The sequence below is a fragment of the Branchiostoma lanceolatum genome, chromosome 17, assembly GCF_035083965.1.
Source record: "Branchiostoma lanceolatum isolate klBraLanc5 chromosome 17, klBraLanc5.hap2, whole genome shotgun sequence".
Lineage (NCBI taxonomy): Eukaryota > Metazoa > Chordata > Leptocardii > Amphioxiformes > Branchiostomatidae > Branchiostoma > Branchiostoma lanceolatum.
In genome coordinates, this window is record NC_089738.1 from 19850240 (window position 1) to 19871130 (window position 20891).

General features: G+C 51.4%; 1 protein-coding gene across 1 annotated transcript in view; it reads right to left on the minus strand.

The window, feature by feature from the left end:
* Nucleotides 1–15923, minus strand: part of LOC136422537 (sterile alpha motif domain-containing protein 11-like) — a 36426-nt gene extending 20503 nt beyond the window's left edge. The window contains exon 1 of the mRNA XM_066410309.1: nt 14460–15923. Within this exon, the coding sequence (XP_066266406.1) occupies nt 14460–15227 (768 nt within the window). The 5' untranslated portion in view covers nt 15228–15923. The remainder of the gene's footprint in view (nt 1–14459) is intronic.
* Between the last annotated feature and the right edge of the window lie 4968 nt (nt 15924–20891).

A 20891-nucleotide genomic window follows, 5' to 3' on the forward strand; every position in this document is an offset into this window, starting at 1 on the left:
CCTGACCGCACGGACGTTGACCTGACCACGGCGCGAACTCTTGGCCGAGTAAAGTCTTCCGTCTCATCACCCCAACCTTATCACCGCACAAGCCTCCGTTACAGACTTCTCCAAGCTGTTTTCTTTATCAACTAACCTTTTTCTTCTTTCCCCTATTTTTTCTTTCTTATTGCTTCTGAGTCTGCAATAATGAAATGCAGTTAGAAAACGGTAACTTAAAAAAGAAAATGGCCGGAAGGAGTCTGCAACGGAGACTAGTATCGCCGCACCCCCTCCTGTTCAATATGATAACCGCTTTCCCCTGTTCCTGTAACCCCGCCGCCTGCCGCATGTGATAACACGCCGGTGAGAGATCGAACAAGGAAGAAGAAACGCGCACAGATCGAAACGCCTGCAAACGCGCCGTCCGAACTCTCCATTCTAAAGCAGAGGAGGGGTTCCGGCTGGTTTTTAACGTGTTTGTAGGCGTTTTTGTCTGGCTTTCTAACTTGTCTTTTTTTGTTGTCTAAAAATGACAAAGTAGGAAGCCCGACAAAACGCCTCAAAACACGTCAAAACCAGCCGGAACCCCTCCTCTACTTGGAGAGTACGCCGTCCTATGATAAACCGATGTCTTTCCCGGACTTCGCCGGCTTTCGTTTTCCACCATAGGGTAGCATTTACCTGTGCAGTTAGGATGGGGAAATGTTTTCCTTCCCACGGACGGGCTCTACTGGGCAATTATTCCCTTCTCTGCTGTTTTCTACAATCCATACCCAGTAGGAAGGCCTGGCGGAGCCAGATCAACCGTTGATGGGAATATCGACAGGTTGCGTGGGTCCCCAATAGTCAGGGTGACGGATTTTGTTTGTATAGAATATCGACAGGTTGCGTCGTTCGCCGACAGTGGGGTGACGGATTTTGTTAGGTGAGAACATCGTCAGCTAGGATGCGTCGCTAATGGCGGTGTGATGACAGACTTTGTTTGTGCAGAATATCTGTATGTTGCGTCGCTCCCGGTGGTGTGATGACAGACTTTGTTTGTGCAGAATATCGGTATGTTGCGTCGCTCCCGGCGGTGTGATGACAGACTTTGTTTGTGCAGAATATCTGTATGTTGCGTCGCTCCCGGCGGTGTGATGACAGACTTTGTTTGTGCAGAATATCTGTATGTTGCGTCGCTCCCGGCGGTGTGATGACAGACTTTGTTTGTGCAGAATATCGGCATGTTGCGTCGCTCCCCGGCGGCGTTGTGAGTTACTTGTGACGGCTCTGAGGCGACGCGCACGGCCAGCCGGGGGCCGCGGGGACGGGACCGTCCCGCCACCGCCCAGCTCCTCCTAAATCATCCCCTCAACATGGATGGAAACTTCTCGGCACCTGGGAGGCCGACGCGAGATAATTGCGCGGCGGCGGGAACTTCGCGGCGAGTCTGGAATACCCAATTACTAGCCTCTACCTAGCCTGGATGCCAGACCCCCAAACTCTGAAATATCTATCGTGTGGGATAGATATTTCAGAGTTTGGGGGTCTGGCATCCAGGCTAGCCTCTACCAGGCGCCGCGGATGGCTGGGAAAATAGTAAAATTGGCCAAATGGAGTGAAAAGCACTCTAATGCTTCGGTCACATTTCCAATCCGGGGCCCGGCCGGGCAGTCTTTTGGGAATGAAACGTATGATATAAAAGACAACAAAAACACAACACGTACCCAAAATTATTTAAGAGCATAGCTTGTCCAAATTTATTGACATACACTTTGATTTTTCGTTTCCGCAAACAGCCCGGCCGGGCCCCGGTTAGGAAATGTGACCCTAGCATAAAAAGGAGTCTGCTACGGAGAGAGGGTCAAATATGCCTTCAGAGCGGCAAACTGTACCCCTATAGCAGACTAACTCCTCCTGCATGTTTTTCTGTCCATTTGGCCAATGTCTACTCTTTCCAGCCGCCTCTGGAGCCTGGTAGAGGCTACGATTTCTACTCTTTCCAGCCGCCTCTGGAGCCTGGTGGAGGCTACGATTTCACCTCTTTCCAGCCGCCTCTGGAGCCTGGTAGAGGCTACGATTTCACCTCTTTCCAGCCGCCTCTGGAGCCTGGTAGAGGCTACGATTGAGTTGCTACGATTTCACCTCTTTCCAGCCGCCTCTGGAGCCTGGTAGAGGCCAGCCAATTACCGCGCGCGCCGGTTCGTGGGGATTACGCGGGGCGGCAAGTCGCCGCCGTCCGCTCGCTTCCTGCCGTAATGACGCGCCCTGGGTATCCCGGTAACGTCTAATATCTCAAATCTGTTGAGCCAATCAGGAGTAAACATTTCGGGAAGGATTTAACGAAATCCGTTGCGGCAGCGGCGAAATTTCGTTAGTTGGAATTGGCCGGCGCGCAGTCCCCCCGGTGGGAGAGGTGTCGCGACCGGACTCTGAAAACTCTCGCGCAACTTCAGTTCCGGATAACGAGCGGGGAAAACTTAGCGGACGGCGTGATTTGGGAACTCTTATCGCCCCCGGGCTTGTCTGGGGTCGTCCCGGCTTCTGCAAAGCCTCTTTTCTCGGAAATGTCTCGGAAAATTCCTCGGAAGGTCTGATTTGGCGCTCGTAAAGCGGCAGCCTTCCGATTAAAATCCGAACCGTCTCGGGTCGCCATTTCCGCCGTAAATCCGCGCGTTTCTCTCGGCGGCAGGCGGATCAACGTCCCATGGCGCTTCCGCTCGTGTCCGTTCCGTTTATGTTGTACTGAAATCTCATCTGTTAAACTTCTTCTGTATCAGAATCAGAATTCTTTGTGGGGATAAAACTCCACCGGAAAACAAAGTTTTAGTTTTGGCTTTAGCTTTTAATCCGATTGTGATGCGATTTCTTTTTGTTTCGTCGCTTAATTCTTGACTCATACATACCAGGGTATATCTGTACAAATGTAGCAAATCCATCAGTAACAAACATTTAGTGTAGCAAAGACGACAGACGTATACGTACATGCAAATGTAGCAAATAATCTGCACTGTGGCAGTCCGCTAAACGGTTTAGCAAATCGGAACTTCTGAGGTGTATTCGTACGAATGTAGCAAATCTTGAACTTGTCTGTCTGATGAATGAGAACTTCCGGAGTGTACATTTGTGAACACACTCACAGGTTTATCTAAAATACAGATACGACACAAATGTAACAAACGTTTGGTGTGGCAAAGACGGCAGACGTGCATGTAGCAACTTGCTGCGTGAGCCTGAACTTGCTGCGTGAGCCTGAACTTGCTGCGTGAACCTGGCCGTGCGTTAGACTGAGCCGGCCGGTAATGAACGGCGTGTGGTCGTCTCGTAATTCTCCCCGCACTTCGCTGGGCGAACGAACTTCTTAATGAGTTTTTACCGATCCTTCCCAGCGCAGAGGGGAAATTGGTTCGATCCTCGGAGGCTCCGCTAACCTCGCAACATCATGTCGTACTGGGAGGTCTGGGACACAAACATCTTCAACTCTATCTGGACCAGGCTTGTTTTGGGATTCCTGGGACCAAGAGTAGCCTCTACCAGGCCCCGCGGATCGCTGAGAAAATAGTAGAAATTGGCCAAATAGAGTGAATAGTATGCTAAGGGTAGGGTAGTATGAGTCGGCTACAGAGAGAGGGTCCAATCTGCAATCCTAGGCAAGTGAAACCCTGGCAAATTTTCTCCCTATAGCCGGCGTAGTTAGTCTGGTAGAGACTAGACCAAGAGGGGCTCTTTCGGCAAAAGTACTGGAGTCATTTCCAAAGAAGACTGGTGCGGTCAGGCAGAGAATTTGAGTCCAATTTTAACTGTTGGGCAATACCATTAAGCCGGTCGCACAATGACTTCTACGGACACAGATTAACTTTCTCGAAGACCCAAGGTGCGCGATCTTTGAAAAAGGCAACGAAATCAGACATGACAATGACACAGCTATTTGAGTTTTGCCATGGTCCCAAAACATCAAACTTTAACTCCCCTATTCCTTTATCCCTAACTCTTAAAGATGTTACGATATACAGTCGCAGGTAACCTGGACGTCCTTAATATAAACGCTGACGAAATCAAACTTGACAAGGTTTTTTATGTGGTAGAGTTTTGAATACTAGTAACATGGTTCCAAACATTCAGCTTAAACTCCTTAAAATATTTAATGTTAAGATCTACAGTTGTTCTGTTAAAGGACCAAGACGTTCTTCCAGAGAACACCCTTTAAAACGGCTCAGAAATCTGACATGATGATGATCCACTGTATTCTGCAGCTCAGGTGGTTGTGGAAACAACCTCTGGCTGCATTCAGTCTTTCTTCAGACATATGCCGTCCGATGTTACTTTAATGAATGTTTTGGATAACATGGTTCCAAACATCTACAGTTCCAAGAACCAAGACATCCGTTCAGAGAAGGCGCTTGAAAACCCGAAGCCCTGCCTGTCCCTGGCGTAGTCTGAATTCAATCAAGCTCCTGTAACGGCTTGCCGCCCTGTAACCGCATAGCCGCCGAAGGAGGGTGACAGAAATCCCCGGACAGCTGGAGTTTGCGTTATACAGACTATCCCTGGCGATGCTCCCGTGTTATCGATGTTGGCGGGCCTAATGAAGACGGTCGCGTGATGAGTTGAGCGCGCCGAGAGGAGATTCATTACCGGAGCCGGTTTGCGGATCGTTTGTCCGGCGCGAGGCAAGAGTTCCGAACCGCCGTTATTAAACCCCAGCACCGCCGGCAATTAGACCAGGGAACGTCCAGAACCTGGAGGTTTTCCCTGAGAAAAGTCTCTTCAGTATGAGGGTTCATATGTGAAGAGGATTAAGCTTTAGCCGCCTTTACTCCATACAAGAATCATAAGAATTCGAGTCATCAAATTTTGGACCGACTTATATACAGTCTGTCTCTGTCATTGTTATGTCTGATTTCGTTCCCATTTTCAAGGATTGCGCACCTGGGTTCTTCAGGAAAGTTGTGTTGGTAAAAAAGCAATTATGCAACCTTCTTCATGTTCAAATGATTGCTAACTATAGACATGTGACTCTGCGAGCATGTGAAGTCAGCAGCGTGTTCAGTTGTGCTTCAAAACATTCGCAGAGTCCAATCGTAGGAAAACGACCACATTCTTCGGCGAGTATTGATCTTTGTGGCCGCTCCCTGAGTGAGAAGCGGCACCGATCGTCTGCGTGATTACCATGGTGATTCCCGCCTCGCGCGCCCGTCATCAGCGGGGATTATGGGTAGGGAGGCCGGGGCCGGCATGTCTGATGTAAACGGGCGGCTCTGATTGGCTGCAAGTGTGGCCTCGGGCGCACAGGCGGCACTGATTGGTTGCAAGTGTGGCCTCGGGTGCACGAGCGGCTCTGATTGGCTGCAAGTGTGGCCTCGGGCGCACAGGCGGCACTGATTGGCTGCAAGTGTGGCCTCGGGCAAACAGGCGGCTCTGATTGGCTGTAAGTGTGGCCTCGGGCACACAGGCGGCTCTGATTGGGTGCAAGTGTGGCCTCGGGCGCACAGGCGGCTCTGATTGGCTGCAAGTGTGGCCTCGGGCACACAGGCGGCTCTGATTGGTTGCAAGTATGGCCTCGGGCGCACAGACGGCTCTGATTGGGTGCAAGTGTGGCCTCGGGTGCACAGGCGGCTCTGATTGGGTGCAAGTGTGGCCTCGGGTGCACAGACGGCTCTGATTGGGTGCAAGTGTGGCCTCGGGTGCACAGGCGGCTCTGGTTGGTTACAAGTGAACCCTCGGGCGCGCGCGGACGGGCTTCTGCTGAGAGCTATGGAGAATGGGTTGGGTAGCCTCTATCAAAACCTTTGGAATACTATCACTCTCCCTCTCTGTCTCTCTAGCCCCCTCACCTGACCACCTGCTGTATTCATGGTGAGATAAAAAAATAGAAGCGCCACCTAGCGGAACAGTTCCTTCACGTTCGTTTTGGACACTTTTTTTAAAGATTGATACAATGTATAAAAATATCGGAGACAAGATTGCAACATTTCCTAACTTGTCTCGTTTTTTCTCACTGAGTTGGGTAAATGTGGCAGAAATACGGGGCGAGATTCACAATCTAGAGGTTGTTAAGTTGCGAAGTCGTAACTCCGTTGACGGCGCCCTCCTTAATTATTTCTGTGAATGATACCTGTAGTATCAAGGGCGAGGCACTTTCACTTTTTAACCCCGTCCACGTGACGCTGAAAAACTGGAAGTTGACGACAATAATAGCTGCACTTTTACTGACGCTGTAAAAATGCTCCCGGTCCTTCCGAACAGCATAATTTGAGCGCTCAGTTTTCCTGCAACGTTGTGGTGCAAATCGCACGGACAATTCAGTACGGTTAAGTTTAAGGATATAATATTAACAGTTTACGAATATGAAACAAAATGTAGCTATAGCCTATGATGTCATGGTTTTGTTACCTACAGTGATTTCACAGTTTCCATATCAATGCAGACCGGTTTGAGTTGACACAATTATGTGGCACTTCCGCGTGTCGCACCGGCGATGTGGCAGTTTGGAGGCGCGCCACAGTAAATGTGACAGTTACGACTGTACATGTGAGGTTGACACAGCGTTGAACCGTCAGTAACGTCGCCGTTATAACGTGTCGTTTCAGCATTCCGTCCACGCCGTCCATGCCGCCTCGCGCCGCCCGCCTCCCACGCGCCCTCCGTAATTGGTCCGGGGGGACCGGCGGGGCCTGATGCCGGCCCGCCCGAGCGCCCCATCGTGTCGCCTCGCCGTCACACGCGGCTTACCCGCGCACGTCAGCAGCCGCCGGGGGGCGACCAGGACTGGTGGCGAGCGGAGGAAGCGGCTGGAAGGTAGGGAGGGTACACTATCTATGTTTTAGGGGGCTGATCATCATCCTTTGGTGGTTGAATACTTTAAAAAATGATAAACTAAACCAACATGAAAGTTGTTCAGAAAGTTTCCCGAGTCGTCACAGGTCAGCAATTTTTGTATTGATGGAGAACTTCTACTTCCATACGATGGTATATTTACCATATCTTGATTTCTTGACCTCACGAGAAAAAACAAACCAGAACTCTACTCCGTCAGCTAGGAAAGTTGTTGCGAAAGTTTCGTGAGTTGTCAAAGTGATCTATTGATTGATATTTTAAATATGAACAAAATTTTTCAAAATTGTTAATACCTCTGTATGTAGCTGCATACGATGGTGTATTTGCCATAGCTTGATTTCTTGCAATTGACCTAACGAGAAAAACAGACCAGAACAATTCTCGGCCGGGAGCGTTGTTGGGAAAGTTTCGTGAGCTGTCAGAGTTGAACTGTCGATCGTTTTTTTTTTAATTGGAGCAATATTTTTTCCACTCCTATGTACTTTTAAAGTTCTATACAGCGATGTATTTACTATTATTACATAGCATGATTTCTCAGCCTAATGACAAAAACAGACCAGAACTAGCCTCCGATTCAGACTCCTCCCGGCTGTTTTCTTTTTCAAGTTACAGTTTTTATACTATTACATTTTTTTCTAATTGCTGGCCGGGAAGGAGTCTGCGTCCACTCGGCGTCTCAAAAGGAAATTAAAAATCACTTAGTGGCAATCGGCATGGACTTGTGACGCCGAGTGGACGCAGACTCCTTCCCGGCCAGCAATAAGAAACAAAATGTAATAGTATAAAAACTGTAACTTGAAAAAACAGCCGGGAGGAGTCTGCATCGGAGGCTAGACCAGAACTCGGTCCCCGCCAGCCAGGAAAGTTGTAAGGAAAGTTTGCTGAGTTGTCGGAGTTGTTATTGATTACTAATTCAGATTTGAGCATTATTATATGTATAAAAACCGTATAGTTCTATACATACGACGATGTATTAACCATGGCTTCATTTTTCAACCTAACGAGAAAAGCAGACCAGAACTCGGGCCCCGCCAGCCAGGAAAGTTGATAGGAAAGTTTGCTGAGTTGTCGGAGTTGTTATTGATTACTAATTCAGATTTGAGCATTATTATATGTACAAAAACCGTTGGTTCCATACATACGACGATGTATTAACCATGGCTTAATTTTTCAACCTAACGAGAAAAGCAGACCAGAACTCGGGCCCCGCCAGCCAGGAAAGTTGTTCGGATAGTTTGCTGAGTTTTCACAGTTGAACTATCGATCTATATTTTAGATTCGATCAATATTGTCTTTTTTTCACACCTATGTACTTTTATACAACGGTGTATTTACCATCAGTACATAGCATGATTTATAAACCTAACGAGAAAAACAGAGCGGAACTCTCCCCCGCCAGCCAGGAAAGTTGTTAGGAAAGTTTGCTGAGTTGTCAGAATTGTTACTGATTAATAATTCAAATTTGAGCATTATTACAAAAAACGTTTAGTTCCACACATACGGCGATGTATTAACCATGGCTTCATTTTTCAACCTAACGAGAAACGCAGATCAAAACTCGGTCCCCGCCAGCCAGGAAAGTTGTTCGGATAGTTTGGTGAGTTGTCACAGTTGAACTATCGATCTATATTTTAGATTCGATCAATATTGTCTTTTTTTCACACCTATGTACTTTTATACAACGGTGTATTTACCATCAGTACATAGCATGATTTATAAACCTAACAAGAAAAACAGAGTGGAACTCTCCCCCGCCAGCCAGGAAAGTCGTAGCGAAAGTTGGTGACTTGTCAGAGTTGAACGATTGATTTATATTTTTTTTTTAATTCAAGCATCTTTTTACACCTATGCACTTCTGTACAACATTCTATTATTTTCCATTGTTTACCATTAGCATAGCTTGATTTTTTATTACCTAACGAGGAAAACAGACCCGAACTCTCCCCGCTAGCCAGGAGAGTTTTTTTAGGAAAGTTTGCCGAGTTGTCGGAGTCGTTATTGATCTGTGGAGCGGACGGGGCGTCGTGCCGCCGCCTCTCGGGGCCGGGAAATCCATCGGCCGGCTAATGGGCTCGGCGGGACGCGGGGATGAGCACGGGTCGGCACGGCGCACGGCGGGAATAGATGATGGGGTACTACCTAGCCTCTACCAGGCCCCGCCGATGGCTGGGAAATAGTAGAAATTGGCCAAATAGAGTGAATAGTGTGCTAAGGGAGTCGGCTACGGAGAGAGGGTCCAATCTGTACACTCCAAGCAGAGGTGGGTGGGGGAGATCGTCACCGTTTTATCAAATTCCCCGGGTTTTTTTGTCCGCTCGCCCCACCAAAAAACGGATAAAAAAAACGGGGCATATGATAAAACGGCGACGATCTCCCCCACCAACCTCTGCTTAGAGAGTTATGATGGGGTACTACCTAGCCTCTACCAGGCCCCGCGGATGGCTGGGAAAATAGTAGAAATTGGCCAAATAGAGTGAATAACATGCTAAGGGAGTCGGCTACGGAGAGAGGGTCCAATCTGAGCCTGGAAGTGATTCGAAACCCTGTCAAATATTCTCCCTATAGACGGCGTAGTTATTCTGGTAGAGACTAGGTCGGCGCGGTGCGGGACCGCACAGCGGTAATAGATGAAGGGGTAAATGCATAAATGTTCGCGGTGGTTTTATGTTCGCGGTTTTTGCGGTGAACTCTTTACCGCGAACTTGAAACAACCGCGAAAAGCAGTTCAACTTCTATTGTGTGGCTGTAGCGCTACTATAGCATCCTGTTTCGGTATGGTGAAGGCAGGGCCTGGAACTGAAACAGGATGACACTCAGGTTAGCGCTACTATTGTTTCAGACGCGAAATCCAAACCATCGCGAACACTCCATTTTCTCCCTACCCGGGAAGATTTATGCATTTCCAAGCAGAGATTAGGGTCCGGCTTGTTTTCTTTATTTCTTTCCCAAGACAAACGTAAAATATTTCATTGAGTCGTTTCGTCAATCAATGAGTTTTTATCTTGCATCAATCACGCTTTATCATTAAGACTTTTGATGCTATCTGTCGGAAATTGGGAGGGACCAAGCTTTCGAGTTGGAGGTGACAGGTTAAAACCCCGCTTCTGTAATCCGTAATTCTATTTTTACATTCAAACATTGTTAACGCGGGTGTGTTTTCATCGAAGCGTTTGGAAGCTGTCATAAAATGTTTGGATGTAGAGGATGTACACTAAAAGTAACATTTGATATTCAGTCTGTTTGGGATACCTTGGATACTTCTGCTGTGGACAGAAAAGAAGATTCGCTCAGAAGCCTGGCAATTTCTACGGTATTTTTCCAGCAGCGAATGGTAAATGGTCGAGACTAACAAAACTCCCCCGTAATTCGTGCGAAGATGGACTAGTCCGGCGGAATTAATCCCCTGCGACCCCTGCCGGGGGATTAAGTCCCTTATCCCCTCACGCCCAGCGGATTAGCAGCCGGGGAACGGCGGGCCTATCTCAACTCCAAGCAGAGGTGGGGTGGAAAATCGTGACGTTTTCTGGTGGCCAGTGTTTTTTTTTTTTTTTCTGACAGCAACTGTACACGAAGTTCTGTCGTCAGAAAAACGACCGAAAGTGGCGGAAAATTGAGTGAAGCTTTAGATTTTGGTACACAGGCGTCTCGAATGTAGGGAATCTACATTAATGTGTTTCTGACTCACTGCGTTGAGTTTCGTCTCGCGGGGCTAGCCTCTACCAGCCTCCATGGGTCGCTGGGAAAATAGTAGAAATTGGCCAAATAGAGTCAATTGTATGAATGGAGTCGGCTACGGAGAGAGGGTCCAATAGAGGACAGACTAACAGCGGCTGCGAAAGTTACCCCTCCATGGCCGAAGTCCCCCGGCAAATATTCTCCCAACAGCCGGCGCGGTTAGTGTGGTCGAGACTATCGCGGGTCTGCCATAGCCTCTACCAGGCTCCCAAAGGTGCTGGGAAAAGAATAGAAATTTGCCAGACAGACAGACAACAGCATCAGGAGATAGTCGGCCTGGGTGGGGGTCCCAAGCATATTGTATTCTCCGACCGGTATGTTATCTTTATGTTTTACCAATTTCTCCTATTTTCCAGCGTCCTATGGAGCCTGTTAAAGGCTAGCCCTGCCGTGTCCCAGCGGAGCCGCTGCTATCACGGCATGTTTGTTTAACGTTGTACCGACCCTATGGAGCCTGGTACTGGTAGAGGCTATGCCTTCCGTGCCCCAGCGGAGCCTGCTAGAGGCTATGCCTTCCGTGCCCCAGGGGAGCCTGGTAGAGGCTATGCTTTCCCTGTCCCAGCGGAGCCCCCGCTATCACGGCATGTTTGTTTAACGTTGTACCCTATGGAGCCTGGTAGAGGCTAGGCCTTCCGTGCCCCAGCGGAGCCTGTTAGAGGCTAGCCTGCCGTGCCCCGGCGGAGCCTGTTAGAGGCTAGCCTGCCGTGCCCCGGCGGAGCCTGTTAGAGGCTAGCCTGCCGTGCCCCAGCGGAGCCCCACTATCACGGCATGTTTGTTTAACGTTGTACCCTATGGAGCCTGGTAGAGGCTAGGCCTTCCGTGCCCCAGCGGAGCCTGTTAGAGGCTAGCCTGCCGTGCCCCGGCGGAGCCTGTTAGAGGCTAGCCTGCCGTGCCCCGGCGGAGCCTGTTAGAGGCTAGCCTGCCGTGCCCCAGCGGAGCCCCACTATCACGGCATGTTTGTTTAACGTTGTACCCTATGGAGCCTGGTAGAGGCTAGGCCTTCCGTGCCCCAGCGGAGCCTGTTAGAGGCTAGCCTGCCGTGCCCCGGCGGAGCCTGTTAGAGGCTATCCTGCCGTGCCCCAGTGGAGCCCCCACTATCACGGCATGTTTGTTTAACGTTGTGCCGGGCCGCCGCCGCGCCACCCCGCCCGTAAATGTACGGTCTTGCCAGGCAATTAATTACTTCAGACCGGCACGCAACAACGCAGCCAGCGCCTAACGCCAAATCCCGGAAAGCGAAAAAGACCCACATTAAAATCGATCCCGCCTGGGCGCTGTCATCGCCCGCGCGGAAATCCCCGCCGAGCTTCCTGCCTTGCCCGCAGCCGCGCGCTGATCGATAGTAATTTCCACAAATAGCAGACGCCTCTTGTCTTCCCCGGGCTTTATCGGCGACTTTAATTTCCTCTGCAGCCGGCAGCGGCGGGCAAACATCACCCAGCGGCGGCGGTAACACCCCCCCCCCCCCCTCCCGCCTCCCGTAAACGTGCGGGGCGACGACTCGGGCGGGCGGAACAAAGCCGTCCATTCAGACCCGGCGCGAAACTCAAGAAGACCCGCACTTTGAGCCGCCGACCGTGACGGGTGCTAAACACCGCTGTCGCCGCTGAGCCGGGCTCGCGCCGCGGCACGGAAAGGGGATATCCGCCCGCGCCAGGACGTGCCCGCAGTCCGCACCTTCACACGGACGCCGACATCCCTCACTCGCACGACATGACACGAACAGCCCGCCGACAGATCAGCGCTAAGCACGCGAGGAACGGCTCGCTCTTCTCATCCCACAGGGTCGTCTCTCTCCGCGCCGAGCGCCATAAAGCCGCTTTCCGCCCCGCCACGGACATTAATAATCTAACGGCCTTTCAGCGGCATTAGCGCAGAGAAACGCCGCCTCAGTTTATACAACACCGCTCCAATCCCCTCTCTAAACCTCCGCTTGGCACACAACAAGTCTCAGCGCAGGCGTCGCCTCCGCGAGGACGACATCAAACACGGCAGGCAGGCGGGCCTGCAAATCGCCCCCAAGTTTACTTACACTGCCGTGCAACCAGGCGGTGTAAAATATTAAAGGGCTTCGCCAGCCGTCTGGGAGGTGTGAGGTGAGACAAGGCGTTCTTTGTGCGCGGGGAGGTTTATCGGAAAACGCGCGCTGTGGACGTTTGGACTGACCCCGGGGGCACCCGCCCGCCCGCCCGGCCGGCAGGACACATCCGGGCACTCAGCCGTGACGTCACGTACGCCAAGTCCAAGGCTTTTCTGGCGTCTAACTTTCTTCTGCTTTCACTGCCTTGGTGAAATAACTAGCATCTACCAGGCTACAGAGGTGGCTGGGAAGAGTAGAAATTTGCCAAATAGACGTCAGATAACATGCCAGACGAGTTAGCTGCCCGGGAGTACTCTCCAAGCAGAGGAGTGGGTCCGGCAGGTTTTTGGCGTGTTTTTAGGCGTTTTTGTCGGGCTATCTACTTTGTCATGGTTTCTTTATCTCTATAACCCACAGATATAGAGATAAAGAAACCATGACAAAGTAGATAGCCCGACAAAAACGCCTAAAAACACGTCAAAAACCTGCCGGACCCACTCCTCTGCTTGGAGAGTACCCGGGAGTACAGCCCTGAGGTGGCAAACTAAACTACAGACCGGCCACTCCTCTGGCATGTTATCTGTGAGAATCTGTCTACTGTACTTGGCCAATCTCTACTCTTTCCAGCCACCTTTGGAGCCTGGTAGAGGCTAGAAACAACTGGAAAGTCTAATGTTATGTAAATTCATGTCAGAATCCAAAGATTGATTTAGCCCAAGAAATAAACTCTGAAATTTGCGCAGACATCTACTGTACTATATTGACAGCGAAGCGGCAGTTTGCGATATTGCGGATAACACGGCGCGGTCGGACAGCGCGTTATCTTGTTTATGCATTAGTCGATACCTGCCGGCACGACAATAAGATTTCCTCCGTTCAAAGCCGTGATTTTCCGTTCTAACCACGCGTGACGTCACAGTGATCACCCGTCGGGGACGGAACCGATCGACTTTGCGTGAAAATAATTCGTTTGACGTGAAACAAGTGATGGAAGTGGTGGAAATAAGCTCGTCAGCGCCTTCGCGTGCGTGAAAAACGCAAGGAAATGGATTTTTCTCGTGTTTGGATGATAAGAAACCAGCTTTTTACGCGGGGGAGATTGAATAGATTGTGTGCGAAAATATTTGACGAATTTGGTGGACATTTAAAAGAACACAGACGTGAGGCAGTCAGGCGAAAACACCGGGAAAGTTGTTTTTTTCGATGTGGTTCAGACTCACAGAAATGAAATAGCAAGAAAACGTGCTGCCCTACGTATATACACAATAGATATTTTAGAGATTGGGGGTCTGGTGTCCAGGTTATGCCACCAGCCACCCTGTACAATTGTGTCACTAGCTGGGCGCGGAAGGAACCAAGTAAAACAAATATCAGTGATATGAAATCAGTTTCTACACACGAGAAAAAGCTGGGTACACAGAACCGTTTGGCAGATTTGGTGGAAACCAACACGGGCGTGTGACGCCTTTGTCGTGTCTCGGAAAGAGATGGATAACATAGAAAGACGTGAAGAAGGATAGAAACGATTTTGAAAAGGAACGGACCAAGATATAACAAGACGCAAGACCCTAGGAAAGTTAGAAAACTCGCAACAAGCATATCACCATAGTCAAAGGCAAGGGTTTCGTGTGGACAGAAGTACATGTATGTATGTGAAAGATATAAATCAACGGTTCAAGATATGTTGAGCATTCTTAAGTCTAAGCCTTACCTTGCCTTACTTAATGAAAAGCAATAAAACAGAGGCCAGGCATCTCACCTGCCAAAAACGACAAATTTACGTAAAAACAAACATTTCTGTACACTTAAGACACTCTTCCTACGGAAAAAGTGAAAGTTTCCTTACCACAGGTGATGAGATGCGGCAGCCGGGACAGTCGCAGATGGGAGGGTGCACCTGGAGGATGCCCTTGGCCATGAGCGTCTTGAGACTCTTGCCCTTGTGTCGTATGCTCCTCTTCCAGTCCTTGGCGGTCTCCCTGCCGGAGATGAACTGGAACTCGTTCGGCGTGAGCATCTCGCTGTTGAGGCGGATGGAGGGCCCTTTGCTGCCCTGGCACAGCTTGTTGATGTAGAGGAAAGCCTTGTTCTCGCCGCACTCCACCTCGATGACGGGCTCGCCGCTGTCGTATAGGATCTCCACGTCCTCGCAGCCAGCCAGCGCCTCCTCCGGGCGCGGGGCGGGGTGCAGCCCGGGGAAGAGCCCGTAGCCCAGGTGCCCGTAGGACGGCAGCCCCGGGATGGCCGTGGGGTGCAGCGGGTGGAGGTGCATGGCAGGCCCGGGAGGGGGCTCGTGGTACTCCGGTGTGTGGTGGAACCCGTCCGTCTTCTCCGACTTAACACCTGATGACACGTCTTTAAGGTACTCACTGCTGCCTCCGGGCAGCGTCTTGGCGCTGGAGCTGTTGGCTTCGAAGGCAGAGTTCTCCTTCCCAGGTTTGGGTTCTGACGCGGCGTTCTCCTTCCCAGGTCTTGGCTCGGACGCGGGTTTCGTCGACGCGTCGGTGTCGTCCTTGGCCTGCTCCTTACTCCTCATCTTCCGCGCCTCCTTCTCCTCCTCTCTGCGAGACTTCTTGGCCTCCGCCTTGGAGAGGTTGAGCGCGGCTTCTGACATGACGAGCCGGCGGTGTGTCGGGCGGACACTACAAACACGGACGGCGTCCTGTTGGTCTCGCTCACACACAGACTCGCCTTTCCTGCGATCTGTTTACAAAACACGGCGGCGGCCTGCCCGCGGCTAAACGTCCGGATCCCCGGGTCCTCCCGCTGACGTCTGCGGGCCGCGGGGACGGTTCCTGCCGAGGAAACCGGCACAAATCACGCGGCGGGGAGTCACGCCTTTGTCGGCGCCGGCAGAAAACCAGCGGCGGCGGAACGCCTCAATAAATAGCGACACTCTGATTGTGGCTGAAATAACCCGCTCTCCAAGCGTCGTAAGGCCGGCCGGCCGAGGTGACGGAGCCCTTCCGGCGGTGGTCAGGCGGAGTTTCGCCCGAAACTTTCACGGGGTCGTCCCGCTGTTAACGCTCTGAGTAGGAGGAAACCCGGGCTGTATGTGAGCGGTTTTGCCGCAGTTTGCTGGCCGTGCGCGCGTCCGGAGGGGCCCTGAGCAGCGGCTACACGGCGGAATCCAGACGGGTACACACAGCCTACTGCCGTGCCGCGGCTCGCTGCCTTCCTGCCTTGATTCACCGCCGACTCCACGTGACATAACATTAGGAGAGACCACTCTACAAGAGGGGGGCTTTTCCTCGCAATATTATCAAAGTGTCAAACCTCTTCTACACATTGTGATCAGTCAAAATTAGTAGTGCCTAATGTTGTAAAGATTATAGAATGGCTATTTTGTATTTGTCATCAGAACTGTGGATCTGAGAGAGGGCTGATTCACACGGCCCGTCCCTCCGGACCCTGCTCCCCCCTCCGCCGGTCCGCGAGTCCGGCGGCCCCGGGCGGTTAATCGGCCCGTCTACCGTCGGAACGCGATACAAATCAATAACTGCACGGTCGTAAGCAGCTATTCCGGCGAGCGCGCGCCCTCCCCCCGTAGCCGGGACGCCGATTCCAGCGCATTAGCCAAGTCGGCGTTCCTGATTGCCCTTTTGTGTTGGCGGATTTCGGCGCGCGGATAAATTGCGCTCGCTTAACCAACGATTTCGGCGCGGCGTCGCCCTGTTTTTACGGCGCTGAGCCGACATAATAAGTGTGTTTTACGGGGTGCATGCCCGGCGGCGGCGTCCCCACGACAACAGGCACGGAGAGGCCGGGTGATGAATGGGCGATGCGGGCTTCCCGGCTCCGCGAGGGTCGCGCTGTGCAGCGGCCGTGACGCCAGCGGCAGCGGACCGTGGCCTACCTGCCCGCCCCGGTCGCAGCTGTTGGTCCCGTCAAACCGCCAGCTCGCGCCGCAGGCACGCTCCGCAAACATCGCAGGACGCCGGGGAGGCACGTCCCGCCGACAGCTCCGCCCGACACGCCAACGGCACGTCCGGACCGGCGGCAAGGGGTCTCGTGTCAGGGCCAGGGGGTCTGAGGGGGGTGGGCTCTTATGTCAGGGGCAGGGGGGTCTCGTGTCAGGGCCAGGGGGTCTGAGGGGGGTGGGCTCTTATGTCAGGGGCAGGGGGGTCTCGTGTCAGGGCCAGGGGGTCTGAGGGGGGTGGGCTCTTATGTCAGGGGCAGGGGGGTCTCGTGTCAGGGCCAGGGGGTCTGAGGGGAGCGGGCTCTTATGTCAGGGGCAGGGGGGTCTCGTGTCAGGGCCAGGGGGTCTGAGGGGAGCGGGCTCTTATGTCAGGGCCAGGGGGGTCTGAGGGGGGCGGGGTCTTATGTCAGGGGCAGGGGGGTCTGATGTCAGGGGCAGGGGGGTCTGATGTCAGGGCCAGGGGGTGTGAGGGGGGCGGGGTCTCATGTCAGGGGCAGGGGGGTCTGATGTCAGGGCCAGGGGGTCTGGTGTCTGAGGGGGGCGGGTTCTTATGTCAGGGGCAGGGGGGTCTGATGTCAGGGCCCGGGGGTCTGGTGTCTGAGGGAGGTCTGATGTCCGGACAGGGACTGAGGGAGGGGGTCTGATGTCCGTAGAGGGGGGTCTGATGTCCGTGGATGGGGGGGGGGGGTCTGATGTCTGTGGAGGGGGTGGGTGACGGGGGGGTCTGATTACTACCGAGTCCCTCCCCTACAACTGCCCAGAGTGGATACTAGAACTGTAAAACTGCACTTTACCGGAAAAAAGCAATCCACACAATGCAAGGGGTAGGAAAGACACCCAAACAAAACACTACACATCCTGACTCCCAACTTTCACAACTCCCCTTCTTTGATTTTCATTTCGTCCATTTGAAGTAAGACGTACTTGTCGCCTGGCAACCCGTGTTCTAGGCACACGCCCCACCAATCAGGGAAGGGCTTACACTTCCTACATTCAAGGTCAAGGTCAAAACGGCGCCAGGCAGGACAGACAACGTTCGAAATTCAGGGGCATTTTTTCTCTAGAATGTAATTGAATTTATCTATAGGATTGAATAAATTAAATTCTCTTGAACAGTCTGCAGGATGTTTTGTGCATTTATCATCATATCGTGAACAATCCATAATCAAGTGACGTTCATATGAAATACTTTTTTATTGCGTAACTTGCACGAAAGTCCGCTTCGTTATAACCGAGCTGAGTAATTAGCCGGTCCAGCTAAGCGCGCAAGTCGGTCCTTCATTTCCATCAGCCGGTTTGCGGAGGGATGCGCGGGTTTCATTCGTCGTCACAAGATAGCCTCTACCAGGCTTCGGGGATGGCTGCAAAAATAGTAGAAGTTGGCCAAATAGAGTGAATAGTATCATGCTAAGGGAGTCGGCTAAGGAGAGAGGGTTCAATATGCTATCCTAGACTTTACCCTACAGCTGACTGACTTCTCTTGTATGTTTTTCTGTGTATTTGGCCAATTTCCTTCCAGCCGCCTCTGGAGCCTGGTAGAGGCTAGTCTCAACACGTCTTTGGTGGCTGAATTCTTGTGATCGTGAAAAATCTAGTCTCCACCAGACTAACCACGCCGGCTATAGGGAGAATATTTGCCAGGGAAGTTTTGACACTATAGGGTTTCATTTCGCTGGTAGGAAATATGTGCCTTACCGTGGACTGATTCTACTGGCAAATTGTTCCCTTTTTTGCCGAATTCTACTCTCCATACCCCCGTAGGAAGGCCTGGTGGAGGCTAGGGAGGGAGGGAAGAGTAGACTTCATGCGTCCTCACAACACGTCTTTGGTGGCTGGATACACAGTACAGTACTGTAGATGTTGTCCATATGTAGCGAATATTTGGCAAGAGGAGGTAGTCTACCACAAGAAATTACGTGTTTGCAACTTGCTAGCTCCTCTAGCAAATCATTGATTCACACCATGTCATTACTTCCCCAGTAACCCAAGGCGGGGCAAGGATCTTATAGAAACTAAACTACTAGTAATTTTCTGATCACCGATGACTGTGATTTCCCCATCAACTCACTCACTCTCTCTCTCTCTCTCTTATCCCCACCCCGTTTGCTGTAAGCCTCCCGCTGCCGCTACGTGTCTGGAGAGTACCTAGTTGATGGGCCGGGACGTTTACGAGCGAAGTGGCGGAAAAGCAAATTTGACAAATTCGTGCCGGCGCGTCGGCAGCAAATATAGTTTTCCGGCCGATCGAAGGACCTTCGCCACGAGAGTCGATTTCTGCGCGTCTCGGGTTTTACGGGGACGGGGACGGAGGAGGGGGCAATCTCCACCAGGCTAAGTACGCAGGCTGGAGGGAGAATACTTATTTGCCAGGGTAGTTTGGCTACCGTAGGGTTTCAATGGCCAGTCGCAGTTCGGAGGGGAAATGTTAATTGTTACCGTAATTAATACCGTATGAATTCCACCATCCATACGGTATTACCCCCGTAGGAAGGCCTGACTGAGTCCGGGGGGGGGGGGGAGGGGTCCACCGTCACCTGAGTAAGGTTATGCCAAGTCGTAGAACCTCCTTGATGAAGTTGATCACCTGAAAGTCTCGTAACATCTAGTGTTCGGAAAGAAGGGTGATTTTTTACCTGTTCTGCTGGACAAAAAATATGCTGTCGTACAGTCTCACAATCATGACAAATGAAAGTCTGGAGATTTACTGCCGAAAAATTGGAAAATGTATCGTAATTCTAATGAAACTAAAATATGAGAACCATGTCGTAAAAATAGAGATAATGTATGTTTGTATGTATGTATGTGTGTGTGTGTGTGTGTGTGTGTGTGTGTGTGTGTACGTGTGTACGTGTGTGTGTGTGTACGTGTGTTTATATGTGTGTGCTTGTGCGTTCGTATTCTCGCATTTCCTGATAATAATCCACCGAGCTTCTCATCCATAAAATTGCCGGGATTGTCTGCCAGCAATCTGCCGACACGCCCGCGCTGAACTAAACTAATCCCTCCCCTGGGACCCACAACGATCGGTCCCCATCAGAGAACGTACGGTCCCGTCCGTTACCGGGGAGGAGAGCGCGCCCAGGCGATGAGTCGGCCGCCGTCCAATCGTAACTAATCGAATGAATCGATTGATTGTGGACAGATCGGCGGCTAAACACCCTGCTGATTCCCGCCACACAGATTAACGCCCACACCGCTCCTGATAACGCCACGGCACCACCAGATAAACGTTAGGGTTCGCGTCACGCGCAGTGAGAGAGAGGGAGGGAGGGAGAGAGGGGAGAGGGAGAGAGAGGCGGCTAAACACCCTGCTGATTCCCGCCACACAGATTAACGCCCACACCGGCGGCTGATAACGCCGCGGCCAAGCCAAGGTAACGTTAGGGTTCGCGTCACGCGCAGAGAGAGAGAGGGGGGGAGGGAGAGAGAGGAGAGGGAGAGAAAGAGGGAGGCGGCTAAACACCCTGCTGATTTCCGCCACACAGATTAACGCCCACACCGCCTCCTGATAACGCCACGGCCGCGCAAAGTTAACGTTAGGGTTCGCGTCAACGCGCAGGGATTTCCCGTCTGAGTCTGCCGCTAGTTTCTGTAAGGCAGCTTATTTTCAATATCCCAGAATTAGTAAGGAAAGCCGTCTTATTCACTTCATTCGTAGTGATGGGACCGAATTTTGTGTTCCCTGATTTAACGTAATACCTACTGGGTTCTTCTGAAATGCATGTGTGTATGTGTGTGTGTGTGTGTGTGTGTGTGTGTGTGTGTATGCAATAAGTAAAGGACTTGATGATTTTGCGCTCTCTGTTTACTTCTTGTTTCACCAGTTTTTTAAATTTTTATCTAATGGAACTTCTAGCCATCTTGCTTTGTTTTCTGCCCATTTCTTTCATTTTTTCGTGCCCTCGCGGCATATCTGAAAAAAATGGACATTTGTCTGAAACCATTAACTTTTGCACACATGTCATCGAATGTACTCTAAATAAATTAATTGTATAGATATGAATATCAACTTCTATCCAAAATCAATTCATGGCATTTTCGTCCCTTTTTTGACTAAAAATGTACATTTTTGGCTCCAAGTCCTATGCCCTTCATGTAGGTACCTAGAATTTGGTAGGAAATACTTATGACATATGTCCACAGGACTTCATTGTGTTTGTGGTCTCCTGTGCACGCAAACCGAAGAGTTTACTTGCTGTGGCCCTCCAGATCACACCCCGTGGCGACACGCTAGATAAATCCAACTTTTGCGGGCGGAAATAAACCAGCCTCCGCCCGCCCAATCGCGCGCTAACGGCCGGCGGGCCGCGCCGCGGATCGAACCGGCGGGTCGATAACCGCGTCATAAACAGGCGCAAA